At 39.9% G+C, this 13,556-nt stretch overlaps 1 protein-coding gene across 4 annotated transcripts in view; it reads left to right on the top strand.

Annotated features, from left to right (window-relative positions):
• Psen1 (presenilin 1) overlaps positions 1-13,556 on the top strand; it is a 55,363-nt gene that overhangs the window by 14,346 nt on the left and 27,461 nt on the right. For all 4 annotated transcript variants that reach the window (XM_075948817.1, XM_075948818.1, XM_075948819.1 and 1 more), the window contains exon 4: positions 12,517-12,767. In XM_075948817.1, coding sequence (XP_075804932.1) covers positions 12,517-12,767 — 251 coding nt within the window. The remainder of the gene's footprint in view (positions 1-12,516; positions 12,768-13,556) is intronic.

The following is a 13,556-nucleotide window of genomic DNA, read 5'->3' as shown; positions in this document are numbered from 1 at the left end:
TTTTGTTTTGTTTTGTTTTTCGAGACAGGGTTTCTCTGGCAATATTCTTATGAACTAAAACTGCTAAATGTATATTGAAAGGAAGACATGGACTATCACCACACATGAAGTAAGCCTTTGAAGTTTTTATTGTTTAGAAATACAGAAGTATTTGTGATAGAAATGAGATTTGTTTCCATAGTTAGGAAGAATCAAAGTAGGTAACGTGTGGGAGAAAAGATGAATCAAGATTATCTGTTTTTCACTTAGGGCTTTATTATTTTATATTTCTGACACTGTTTAACTTTTTCCAGTAGTGATACACACCTTTAATCCCAGCACCTGGGAGGCAGAGGTAGGCAGATCTCTGAGTTTGAGGCCAGTCTGGTCACAAAGCGAGTTTGAGTTCCAGGATGGCCAGAACTGTAACTCAGAGAAACCCTATCTCATACCTCCACCCCCAGCCACTGCTCCCCCCCCCCAAAAAAAATGCCCTTAAAGAAAAGTTTATTGCTTGCTCTTTTTTTGTTTGTTTTAAAGACAAGATCTCTAGTAACCACGGCTGTCCTGGAACCTGTCATGTAGCCCAGGCTAGCCTTTAATTTACCATCTTCTTGCCTTAGCCTCCCATGTGTTCAGATATAGGCATATGGCACCATGCCTAGTGAAAACCTTTCTTTTCTTTTCTTTTATTTAATTTCTCTTAAAATAGCGCTGTGTCTATGTCTAATCATTTTAGTAGGTACAAGATGTTTAATTTTGGAAACCCCTAAGTATTTTTAGTATTATTTCTTCATTTTAACAGCTTTGAAAGCTGCTTTTTGTTTTGTTTGTTTTTGTTTTCCTGATATAGGGTCTCTTTATGTAGCCTTAGCTATACTGGAACTCAAAGCATATTTTAAAATTCCTTTAAAAAGATGCTTATATTTTATTATATTTATTTTAAAAGAGAATCAGTCTCTCTTAATTTAGACTGGTTTCACAGTTCTGCCTTAGTTTCCCAAGTGTTGTGATTATAGGTGAGTGTTATTATGACCATTTTGATGGAGCCTGGCTGTTATCACCCAGACTAGCTTCAACCTGGAAGTATAAGCATCTACCACTGTACCCGACTGGCAGTCTTTAAGAATGGCTTTCTCATGATATAATTGGCATACGATAAACTATACATAGTATTCCATGTGCTGACTTTAACATGTATAAATACTCTTAAAATTCCACCATGGTCAAGATAATGAACAGATCTCATCAATCCCAAGTTGCCCCAAGCTCTTTTTGTGTTTCTCAAGCCCTTCTGTGCCCCAGCAACCACCAATCAGATTTTGTCACTGCACTCTAGTTTTGCTCTTCTAGAAGTTCATATAAATAGAATCATGCTGGCATGGAGAGATGGCTCAGCCTTTAAAGACTAGGCTCATAATCAGAAATAAATAGAATCATGCAGACCTTTTTGTCTGGCTTCTTCCATTAGCATAATTCAAAATTAATGGGTATTATGTCAGTAGTCTCCTTTCTATTCCTGAGTTGGATCTAATTGTATGCTTGTGCATAGTTCTTTGATCATTTGCTCATTTCAGTATTTGGGAGGTTTTCAGCCTGATGACATACTGCAAATAAGGTACTGAGATATTCAGTTAAAAAACTTTAAATGGACGTGTATTTATTAAATGTCTAAGGGCAGAGCATAACCCAGTATTTCGGGGTATATTTAGCTTCTTGAGAAGCTACAGTTTTCCAAATTGATTACCATCAGTGTATGAGAGTCTCATCCAGTTCATCCCATTCTTGTCAGCACTCACGGTCAGTCCCAAGCTTTGCAGCACTTTTAAAGGCATATTGTAGTACCCTTGTCTGGCGAGCAGTGGTGCTGGGTGTTCTCATGTTGTCACACTGGTACCACTTTCTCTGGTAAAGTCTCAGTTTGTTGCCTATTTTTAAATTGTTTGTTGGGGTGGTTGGTTTTTGATTTTTGAGTAAGTTGCTTTCTTGCTACTGAGTTGTGAAAGTTCTTTAAATTCTGGATAATGTAAGTTATAGTATATACATCTTGAAAGTATTTTTCCTAATCTTTGGCTTTTCTTTTTATTACTGGTGTTTTTTGAGCAGCAGTTTTGAATATTGATGAAGCACTTTTTGTCTTTTTTTTTGGTGTAGATATGGTTTGTGTGTATATGTGTGTGTTATTATCTAAGAATTCTTTCCCAAGTTTTTGAAAGTTTTTGTCCACATTATTTTCTTTATAGTTTTATGTTTTACATTTATCTGTTATTGGGCATTATGGCACACACTTGTAGCCCCAGCTACTTATTTGGGAAGCAGAGGCAGGAGCATCATTTGAGGCAAGCCTAGACAACCCAGCCTCAAAGACAAATCTCATTTTGATCTGTGATGTAGTTTAAGTTGGTTTTGTATATGGTCGCACAGTATGGGTCAGAGTTCATTTTTCTGCATGTGAGCATGTCAGCACTGTTATGAAGAAGACTGTTGTTTGCAGTAAAGTGTCTTTGTATCCTGGCACACGTCTGTTCTGTCCCATGGGTCACTTTGTCTTTGTACCAGTAGCACATTGCCACAATTACTGTAAGTGTATATTAAGTTCTGATATCACTACCTAATTGGTTGTTATTTTGATTTTGGGTTGTTTTTTTAAAATATCAGTTGAGTATGACATTGCACACCGTTAATCCCAGCATGAAGGAGACAGAGGCAAGCAGACCTCTGAGTTTGAGGCCAGCCGCTCTACTTAAGCCACTGTGTATATAAGTCCTTAGTGTTTTTTTTCTATCAGTTTTACAAAGTTTTCTTTTAAAAGACAAACTGGCAATTTGAATTGCATTGAATCCATTCATATGTTTTGTAGAGGATTTGTGGAATTGATATCTTTATAATACCAGTTTTCCATTGCCTGAGTAGTATATTTCTATATTTATTTAGGTCTTTTAATTAAAATTTTCAGTTGTGGTAGCACAAAGTTTAAAGTTTGCCCTCTTAACCAGTCTTTTAGCTCATGGTTTAATATAAACCACATTCACATTGTGCTCTAGAATGTTCTCATCTTGCAAAGCCAACATCTCCATTGAACTGTCTTCTCCACCTCCACAGTGATAGTTACAATTTCTGTTTCTCCATGTGACGACTTTAACGGTTATCTTCTTGTGGCTTGCTTACTTCACTTACATAGTTTCTCAAGACTCGTCTGTATTCTAGAATGTGACAGGACTTTCTTGTTTGTTGCGTATTTTTTCCTTCCTGTTCCTTCTTCTCTGTCCTTTCCACCATAGCCAGGACTACAGGTGTACCCCCACCTTGTCTGGTTAGGACTTCTTTAAGGCCAAGTAATACTCTGTTACATGCTGGCATGTTTAAAATTTTGGGGGAGGGGTGTCCTGTGAGACTTCTGTCTCCTGGTTGTAGAGGATAATGTGCTTCTTTGAATATGGGTGTATATGTCTTTGAGATCCTGTTTTCAGCTTAGTAATTGAGTATATGTTATATATGCCTGAAATGGAATAGCTAGGTCTTTTGCTATTTTTAATTAATTTGAGCAGGATCTTGCTATGCCTCAAACTTATTGTCCTCCTGCCCTAATGTCCTGAGTGCTGGGCATACGGGCTGTGCCACCGTGGCTAACCCCACCCCCTCAGGAATCCACCTGTTACTTTCCTTATTGGTTGTGCCTTTTATGTTCCAGATAATAGAGTACAAGGGTCAGTTTCTTCACATCACCACTGCTGTTACTTCCTGCTCGTTTTTCTGAAGCTGGTTTTTCTTGCCTAGCTTTGCTCTAACTAGGCAGGCACTCTAGATTGAGCTACACCCAGCTCCGTTTTGTGTTTTGTTTTGTTTTGTTTTGTTGATGATGGCTATCCTAATGGTGTGAGATAAGCTTTGATATGTTTTGCAAATGAAATTTACTGGTAGTTTCTTTTGTTTGTAGATTACCTGTTCACTCTACTACATGTTCCTTTGGTGCATTTTTTCTTTTGTAGTTATTTTATATTTTTTATTCACATTTTTTTTTAAAAAAGTCCATATTTCTTCCTGCACAGCTACATGTCAAAAAAAACCCACTATAACAGTTTGAAATACATGTAGGAAAACAGATATTTGGCATAAAGCTTATTTAAATTCTCCTTAAAAAAACATTATTCAGAGTTTCAAGAAATTTAATAAAATTTTTAGTGATTATTTCTGAAATATACAAAATTTAAATATTATAAAAAGGTTAAACCAAAATATGAAAACTTTTTGCTTTTTTTCCTCCTTTAGTAAAAATTCAGACTATGTCATATTGAGAAAGTTCAAAAGGTTATAGTGGCTGTCATCTGATTCGCCCTCGGAGTTGCTGTCCCTTCTCGTGGGGACAGGGCCTCTCTCAGTAACATGTCTTTGATAGGCTTCTTGGGATTCTCCTCGAGGTCCGTCTTGATTGTTCCCGACTCAGACAATTTCCAGTCCAGCTCCTTGCTTGTACAGGTGTAAGATCACCCAGAAGCCGTCTTCAGCTCTGGTAACTTCTTGAACATAATCCTTTCCTGAGATCTCTAAAACTTCTCCAAATTTGTTCCTCAGCTGATGTGCTTTCCACTCGGCCAGCTCAATAGCACGTTCGTCCTCCTCATTGAATTCATCCTTCTCCTCAGCTCCTCCAGAGTCATCTCTTCATATGCTTTCACCCTGACTGCTGGAGGAGTGCCTGCTCCTCTTTCTGCTTCTCCTTTTCCAGTTCCTTCAGGCTCTCCTTCGGGAGCAGGATGCCCTTTCTGCACAGGATGTCATTCCACTCGGTGTCTGCATTGGGGTCCTGCTTGCCTCCACTCACTCAGACCAATCCTTTGGTGCATTTTTTATGGTTGGTGTAGTTATTGGTTTTACTTCTATTCTTTAATTTCTCTTCGCAGCATTTTGTAATTTCAAGTGTGTACAAGATATTTGGAGCAGGAGTCCTACACTACCCTCGATTCTGTAGTTCACTGGAAGGTCTCATAGACCTCAGGAAAACTATTGTGTTCACTGTTACAGTTGATGAGTGTGAAAGAATACAGATTAGCATTGGCGATAGAAGAAGGCACATCAGGCAGGCCAGAAGACACTTGCATGAGATTCCAGTGGATTTGTGCAGACAGTGCTTCAGTTCTAGCTACAGCACATGGCAAAATACGTGGACTATTTTCAATTAGGGCAACACACTTGGGCCTCAGTGTCCAGGGTTTTTATTGGTTATGGTCCATACAAACACGGCTGCTTTGGTTCTCCTCCCCCTTTAGAGTCAGACTGACACTGTTCTTGATAGAGATCACAGTCTAGGTTGCTGGAAGGCCTCTCATAAACAGTCCTAATAGGATATTCCAAGGGCTTACAGATATCTTCTAGGATCTGGGTGAGCCAGAATATTCTTGGCAGGTGCAGAGTTTAGAAAATCCTGGTGCACTAAGTTGGTAGCCTTACTGTTCAACAGACGCTTAAATCTTTCCTTCCACCTGGCTTGGCTTTCTGGTGTCATACTGCCCCAAAGTAATCACATCCGAGGTTTCTTAACCCTCTGTGTAGTCTTTGCAGAATGGTCTCAGAGTTCAGGAGAACAGGGTCTGTCTGTCTGGTTTCCCTGCTTTTTTCCTGGCTCCCAGCATCCTGTTTGGACATGGCTGATAGTCACTCTTTCCCCTATTGTAACAAATGTAGCAATTAACACTTAGAAACTGAAACAGATTTATTTAACAGGAAAAATGGTGAAAGACACGAATACAGTTTTATTTCTTTAAACTTTCTTTGTTTTGTAGTTTGGGTTTTTTTGGTTTGTATGGTTGGTTGGGTTTTTTTCAGAGAGAGAGAGAGGGGGGGGGGGAGAGAGAGAGAGAGAGTGTGTGTGTGTGTGTGTGTGTGTGTGTGTGTGTGTGTGTGTGTGTGTGTGACCTTGGACTCAACTTCATAGTCGAGACTGATCTGGAACTCAGATCTGTAGTTGGACTTTCTTTGGACTGCCAGCCATCTTCCAAATAAAGACATGGAGACTTATTATTAATTATGAATGCTCAGCCTTAGTTTAGCTCTTTAACTTAGTTTAAACTGTTTCTATTCATCTACATTTTGTCTTTCTACCTTTTTTGTTTCATTCTGTATATTCTACTTTTCTGCTTCCTCTGCTGTGTCTGGCTAGCTGGCCCCGTCATCTCTTTTGCTTTCTCTCCAGAGCCTAAATTTTCCCCCTTCTTACTCTCCTTGTTTGGAAGTTTCACCTATGCCTTCTCCTTTGCTATTCACTGTTCAGTTTTTTATTTGTCCAATCAGGTGCCTTAGAAAGGTAAGGCAAAATGACCATACATCTTTACATATTTAAACAAATGCAACACATGTTTCCGTAATTAAACAAGTATTCTGCAACATTTTCCCTTTTTTGTCCAAATAAAAAGAATTTAATTTTAACATAGTAAGACTATATGCAATAAACAATTATCAAGTAAGAATTATATTTACAATATCCAGTCCATTTGTATTTGGCAAATTCAGAGAAAATACTCTGTTTTCTATCCTAGCTTGGTAAGTCCAAAGTTTTATACCTAAACCACTTTCTATCATAACTTGTATTACCAACCTAAAAATATCTTCTTAAACCTTAACACATTTTTTTAGATAAACGACTTAAGATTTTATGTCTATCAACCTTTGTAAATTTTGCATCTCTTTTTGTAAACTTTTTTTCTGAATTTGGTAATGAAGAAAATGGTATAACTATCTAGTCTTTAACCCTATCAGAGACACAAGAAGGATAAAATATTACCTGAGTAAACAGGAAGTGCAGAACAAACAACTTCCAAAACTGTAGGAATGATAGAGACATCTGGTTGCCTTTTACAGTCAACCAAGGTTCTTCTGCAATATTGGGACATCCATCTTTGGCCTACAGGCCTAGAATATCTGACAGACTTTTGTGTGAAGCAGGAGTTTTGTAGGACTGTCTCACTTGTCTTTGCAAAGTTTGGCAGCTACTTTATTTTATGTCCTGCTTGTCCAGTTTTTACAGTATACTGTCAGCAGTTGAAGAAGGGCAGTTTCTTGCTCAAATGGCTAGCTTTAACACAGTGAAAGCAAATTTCATATAGAGGTTCTTCAATGCCCATCATCCTTTTTTGAAGTAGATTGATGCTGCCAGCAGCAGATGTCTTGCTGTCATGAAAAGCATTAGATTATTAAATATCCTAAATGCCGTATTCTGTAGGTCTCTGAAGGTTTTGAAGATTACTCATCTATCTAAAATAAATCTGTTTTAACTCTGAAAACATATCTAATGTGACTATAAGTTTGATTGTTATAGGGGACTTTTAACTTGCATTTTTTAAAAAATAAACAGTTTGTTAATAATAGCTTTCAAGGACTAGAACTTTATGTTACATTTTTAAACGAGCTGCATGGGTACAATAGCTTAGACAAGAGTAGAAACATATAACAAAAATAACCTTAAATTTGTATCAATATACAAGAATCCATAAAAATATAAAATATTTGAGATGAATAATTGTCTTTTTGTCCTATATTTTATATCCCCACTAAATGATGGCAGACATCCATAAGCCATCAAAAGACTGAAAACCACCCACCCTACCTCTTGGGAATGTGGGTGTTGTGTTCTCTGGACTGCTTCCTATTTTTTTCTGGGGGTGATGGCATTTCCAGGCGACCCTGAGAAAATTGAGGTAATGGTCAAGTCCTAAGAAAATTAGCTGTAAAATTTGTTGTCCAGTGTTTATGTAGTGGGACAGTACAAGGCTTATCTGAAGCCCTGGCTAGGATAGTCTGTGAGGCTGGGCCATCTCAGGCAGCAGCCTGGAAGTTGTTGTGACTGCAGAACTCTGAGGAAACTGCAACAGAAGCACTCTGAAAGGCTGGATCACCTGGGCCACCCATTTTCAGTGGTGTCTGGTTTCCTTGCTCTGAAAACACAAACTTTCAAAGCTAGCATACATACCTGCACTAACATGAATATGGAATGTGTGTTGTATACAAGCCATCCAAAGATGATTTTGTATTTACATCTTTGAGCAAGTAAAAGTTATCTGTCAACTTTATAAGTTTATTTGGACTCTATATGAACCCTCTATCCATGCCATATGAAAGGATGGCATGTAGTAATAAGTCATGAGGACTCTAACTAACAAGATCTATCCTGTCTCATCCAGTCTCAGAGCTGTCCCCACGTCAAGGGATCAGCATATATGTCACCTGTCTTGTAGTCTTTCTAGGTTTATTTCTTTATGTCTGTAGTCAAGATTTTCAGGAGGTTTCCCCTAGTCAAATATGGTCTCTATTAATTTTGAAGGAATTCACAGCCTTTCATTTCCTATGTGAACAAAAGCATAACTTATTCCCCAACACAATACATTTTCTGAATTCCACTTAAGAGTTAAGGCATCCCTAAAGTATCTCGGCTGGTTTAATTCAGCAGTCCTTTTACAATCTCACATCCCTCAGCAGCTGTTGTTTGCTCACCAGCATTATAGAAACTCAAAGCCAGCAAAGCACTGTACAGGATCTAGACTCCTGTGCATTTCCCATCTTTTCATGGCTTATTCTTTTTATATTACTTTACCATTTTAAAAGACTTATTTATTTTTTTTAAACTACTTACTTTTTTTTCCTATTTCTACCCCCATTTTATTTCTTAGGCACCTGTGCATATTGTGTAATATGTTTAAAAACTTTTTCGGTCTGGACCTGTTTTACTGTGCACTTGTAGCATTCTCTGACCTCATGAGCCAGACCTTAAGCTGCTGGGAAGCAGCTAGACCCTCCACTGTGTGGCTCTGCTTCTCCTCAGGTCCATAAGAGCCGAGCCATAAACCTGCAGACCTGGCCTGGCCGAGAGCTGTCTGTAACTGGGAGCTATGTTTAACTGAGAGCTGTATTCAACCACCCAGCTCTAGGAAGTTGGTGTCCTCTCTGTGACAGGTGTTTTTTACTTAGCTTGCCATTTTACATAGTGTGGTGACTGTTCAAGTGCTGTGCTGCATAGCAGCTCCTCTTAAAGGAGCCATGTTCTTTTTTTTTTTTTTTTTTTTTTGTTCTTTCTCAGGCCCTATGTGTAAATTCAGGCCCCAGCTTGGGGGTGCCTGTGATCCGCCTGCCTCTCCCTCCCAAGTGCTGGGATTAAAGACATATACCACCACTGACTGGCAAGAGACCTTAATCTTAAAAAAAGAAAATGAGTAACTGGTTGTACACTTTTTCATATTTCTTACTTTAACACCATCTTACCTTCACAATATGTTTTACCTTTCTAAGAGTTGATAATACAAAGACTAGGGTGTTAAGCAAAAGAGTGAATGTGTGTGTGTGTGTGTGTGTGAGAGAGAGAGAGACAGAGAGACAGAGAGACAGAGAGAACAAATATTCACTGCTAAGTTAAACCACACTCTCTAGACCGTTTTCAGCTCAAAACAGGGCAGGGTTGGGTCATGCTCCTCATCAACCAGAATATCGAGTGTAGGAGTGAGTGCTTGATCTCCTCTGTCATAGCAACTTTAATTAAACTGTTCATACAGACTGGTAATATAATTGTGCTGCCAAGAAAGTCACACCTGTTTCAGTTCATGTTATTAGAATTGTATTGCTAAACACAGACGTCACAGTTTTGGCTGATGACTTGATCACTTCCTTCTCTGGGAAAATAAAGCCTAGTTTATCTCTGTTGCTATTTTCTAAATTTATTATTCTGTGTGTGTGTGTGTGCATGTGCTTTAGTCTTTATCACTTTGTATTGCTCACAGGATAAAGTCTCAAGTCTCTGATAGGGCAAATAAAGTTTCCTTTAGAACCTGTCCTAAAAGTCAACAGAAACTTTTCAAAGAGCGGAGTCTCTGGAACCAGGACCCTTTTAGGGATACTGGGTTTGGAACCAAGGTCTTGCTCATGATGAGTAAATATAAATGAGCTACATTCCCTTTTCAAAATTTTATTTTGAGACTGGGACTTAACCACACTGCCTTCAGACTTTTATTTCTCCTGCCTCAGCTTCCTGAGTAATTAGATTGTAGGTGTGCCCCATCACACCCAGCTCAGAGTCTAGAGCAAACTGATTTCAGTGTTGCCACAGCAGAGGACCTGGGATGCAATAGGATTCTCCTGACTATTGTGAAATGGTATCTTAGTTACTTTTCTGTTTCTTTGGCAAAACACCATGTCCATGACAGATTATAGAAGGAAGGGTTTATTTGGGTCTGTGCTTCCAGAGGCCTAGAGTCCATCAGCGTCATGGCAGGGAAGCATGGCAGCAGACAAGCTTGGTAGCTGAACTGGAAGCAGAGAGAGCGTGCACTAGGAATGGTGAGACTTTTAAACCTACCCCTAATGACTTATTTCTAGTAAGGCCACACCTCCTAAGCACTACACACCTTAGCACTATCAGTTGGGGACCAAGTATTCAAACATCTGAGCCTGTGGGGGACATTTTCATTCAAACCACCACAAATGGGTATGCTCAAGTGAAATCAAAGAGAACCTTAGCCTAAGAGGTATTCCAGGATCCCATGTTATCTCTATTGGCAGATTAGGAGAACTTTTTTTTCTGGAGGCTGGAGGCTCTGGATTGAGGCCCTTCTACACTTGCTAGCTGTGCCTGTTTCCTTGTCTATGGAGTGATGGCAATAAAGTGACTGAAAATTAAAGGATATGTAATGTCATAGTCCTTCCTTCAATGGAATAATTTTTTTAAAGATTTATTTATTTATTATATATACAACATTCCTTTCATGTATGCTTGCATGCCAGAAGAGGGCACCAGATCTCATTATAGATGGCTGTGAGCCACCATGTGGTTGTTGGGAATTGAACTCAGGACCTCTGGAAGAGCAATCAGTGATCTTAATGTCTGAGCCATCTCTCCAGCCCCTCAATGGAATAATTTTATGCTGTTACTAAATGTGGGCTGTATTATTACTCTATTGTGTGTGTAAGTGTGCATGGCATGCATGTGGATGTCAGAGGATACTGATGTAGAGGCAGGCAGTTCTCTCCTTCCACCTTTCCGTGAGTTCCAGGGATGAAACAGGTTGTTTCATTGGGTGGCAGGTCCCTTTACTTGCTGAGCCATCTTGACCATGGGATGTGTTTTTTAATGAATGATTGTAATCCTCCACAGTAATGTTTATGCTCTGTAGTCAGAACTGATGTTTGAGGGTAGCTTGTTTTCAAATCATCATCCTGAGAGAATTTATCTTAATCAATCTTCATTTACCAGCAGTGACTATATCAACAGTGGAAGTTGGCTCTTTCCTTCCACCATGTGGTTTCAGGGAATTGAATTTAGATTGTCAGGTTTGATCACAAGTGCCTTTGCACACTAAACCATCTCACCCACTCTGGTACTGCTCTTTTTATTCGTTTCACCACTGACAAAATTTAAGTTTTAACAAATGAACAGTAAATACCAGAATAAAAATAAAACTTGGGAAAAATAGGAAAATAGCTGGGCGGTGGTGGCTCACGCCTTTAATTCCAGCACTTGGGAGGAAAAGGCAGGTGGATCTCTGTGATTTCGAGGCCAGCCTGGTCTACAGAGCTAGTGCCAGGACAGGCTCCAAAGCTGTCTCAAAAAAAAAAAAAAGAAAAGAAAAGAAAGAAAAAAATAAAGCCAAGGGTCATGGATAAGGGCACAAGCCCCCAAGCCTGATGACCCAAGTTTGTACCTGTACACACACACACACACACACACACACACACACAGAGTAAAGAGGACACTTGCTGAGCATGTATGAGGTATGAGACCTTGGGTTCAGTCCTCGGCATCACAGCCAAAAGAAAGAGGGCTTGATAACCCTAAGCATAGAATAGATATGAACCTAACAAGACAACCCCTGGTTTAATTAAGCAAAGTGAGGTCTTACAACGATTGTAAACTCAGCGTCCATCATCTAGTGTTCATGTTCACTCCCTACTGTATTAGGCACAACGAAGGTTGGGAAGGTGAGGACATGGAATATCAGGATTATGTAAGGCCATTTGCTGTCCAGGAGATTGCTTGCTTGTTTGTTTTGTTTTTGAGTCAGGGTTCCTCTGTGTAATGCTGGATTACCAGAACTCACCATGTAGAATAGGCTGGCATGAGTTGTTACGTGTAAGGATTAAAGGCATGTGCCACCATGCCTGGCTGGGAGAATTTATTTCAACTAAGTATTTTTAAATGATTGTAGTTTTACATGGCATTATGAGAAAGGATACAGAGAGATATCTTGAACATTACTACATATATTAGTAGTCTTACTAATAATGAATTCCAGCACTCAGGAGGTGTAGGCAGGCAGATCTCTGAGTTTGAGGCTAGCCTGGTCTATAGAGGGAGTTCCAGGACAGCCAGGGCCATACAGAGAAACCTTCGAAAGGACAGTATATACGGTAGTCTATAAGTTGGCTCTTTCTTGCTTTGTATTTTTCCAAACTTAAGTATTGATTGGCTCATTACTATTAATCCCAGGTATCATTCTTATAGAATGCCTTGGTTGTGCTGAGCTCAGTCTGATTTACTGAATGGTTTTCTTGTGCTTTTAGAGTGACGGTCAAGAACGGCAGCAGCACCATGACAGGCGGAGACTTGACAACCCTGAGCCGGTATCTAACGGTCGACCCCAGAGTACCTCACGGCAGGTGGTGGAACAAGATGAGGAAGAAGATGAAGAGCTGACATTGAAATATGGAGCCAAGCATGTCATCATGCTCTTTGTTCCCGTGACCCTCTGCATGGTGGTAGTCGTGGCTACCATCAAATCCGTCAGCTTCTATACTCGGAAAGATGGGCAGCTGTATGTATTAGTGTTTCATTCTCAAGGCCAGTGGGACTTTTTCCATGTCAGAGCCTGTTGTTATCCCCTTGAGACCTCTGTACTCACAGAGCATGGTAGAGCCATCTTTTCTGATTGCCAGAGCCAGTAGGGATGACGGTGGTTGATTACTTGATACTTTCAGTGACAGAAAGAATGATGGAGAATTATTCCCAGGATGCAGTCATGGGTGGAGCTGAGTTTATGTGACACTGAACAGGGTGGCCGTCGTCTTTCCTGTCTCAGGACCATTGGGCCATCATTCTTACTCTCGGACTGCTGGAGCTTCTTTGTTGTTGCTGTTCTATTTTGAACCGAATTCTTACTTTTCAGCCAGGCAGGTGGCATGGTTGGAATGGGCCTGCGACCCTAGTACTTGGGAAATGGCTCATGGGAGTTTAGAGGTTTAGGAACCCTGGGTGTGGAGGTTCAGCACGTGGCGGTTGAGATACAGCATGGTGGCTAGCATATGCCTGTAATCTTAGCACTGGGGGTGGAGAAGGGGTAATCAGGAACTCACAGCCAGTTTCTGCTTTGTGCATATTCCAGGCCAACTATTGTCCTCTTGGCTTGCCTGTTAAATCTTTAACTAAAACTGCCTTCATCTTCTGCTAGAACTAGATCCTTTACTAGTGTTTCTCACTGTGTCTCAGGCTGGTCTGGAATTCATTGTGTAGTCTAGGCTAGCCTCAAGTATTTGATCCTCCTGCTTCAGCCTCCTGAGTGCCAGGATTACAAGTGTGTACTACCATACCCAGCTTTATGACCCTG

Source organism: Microtus pennsylvanicus, chromosome 14 (assembly GCF_037038515.1).
Source record: "Microtus pennsylvanicus isolate mMicPen1 chromosome 14, mMicPen1.hap1, whole genome shotgun sequence".
Lineage (NCBI taxonomy): Eukaryota > Metazoa > Chordata > Mammalia > Rodentia > Cricetidae > Microtus > Microtus pennsylvanicus.
The sequence above is the reverse complement of the archived record's forward strand: the minus strand, read 5'-3'. Positions and strand labels throughout refer to the sequence as shown.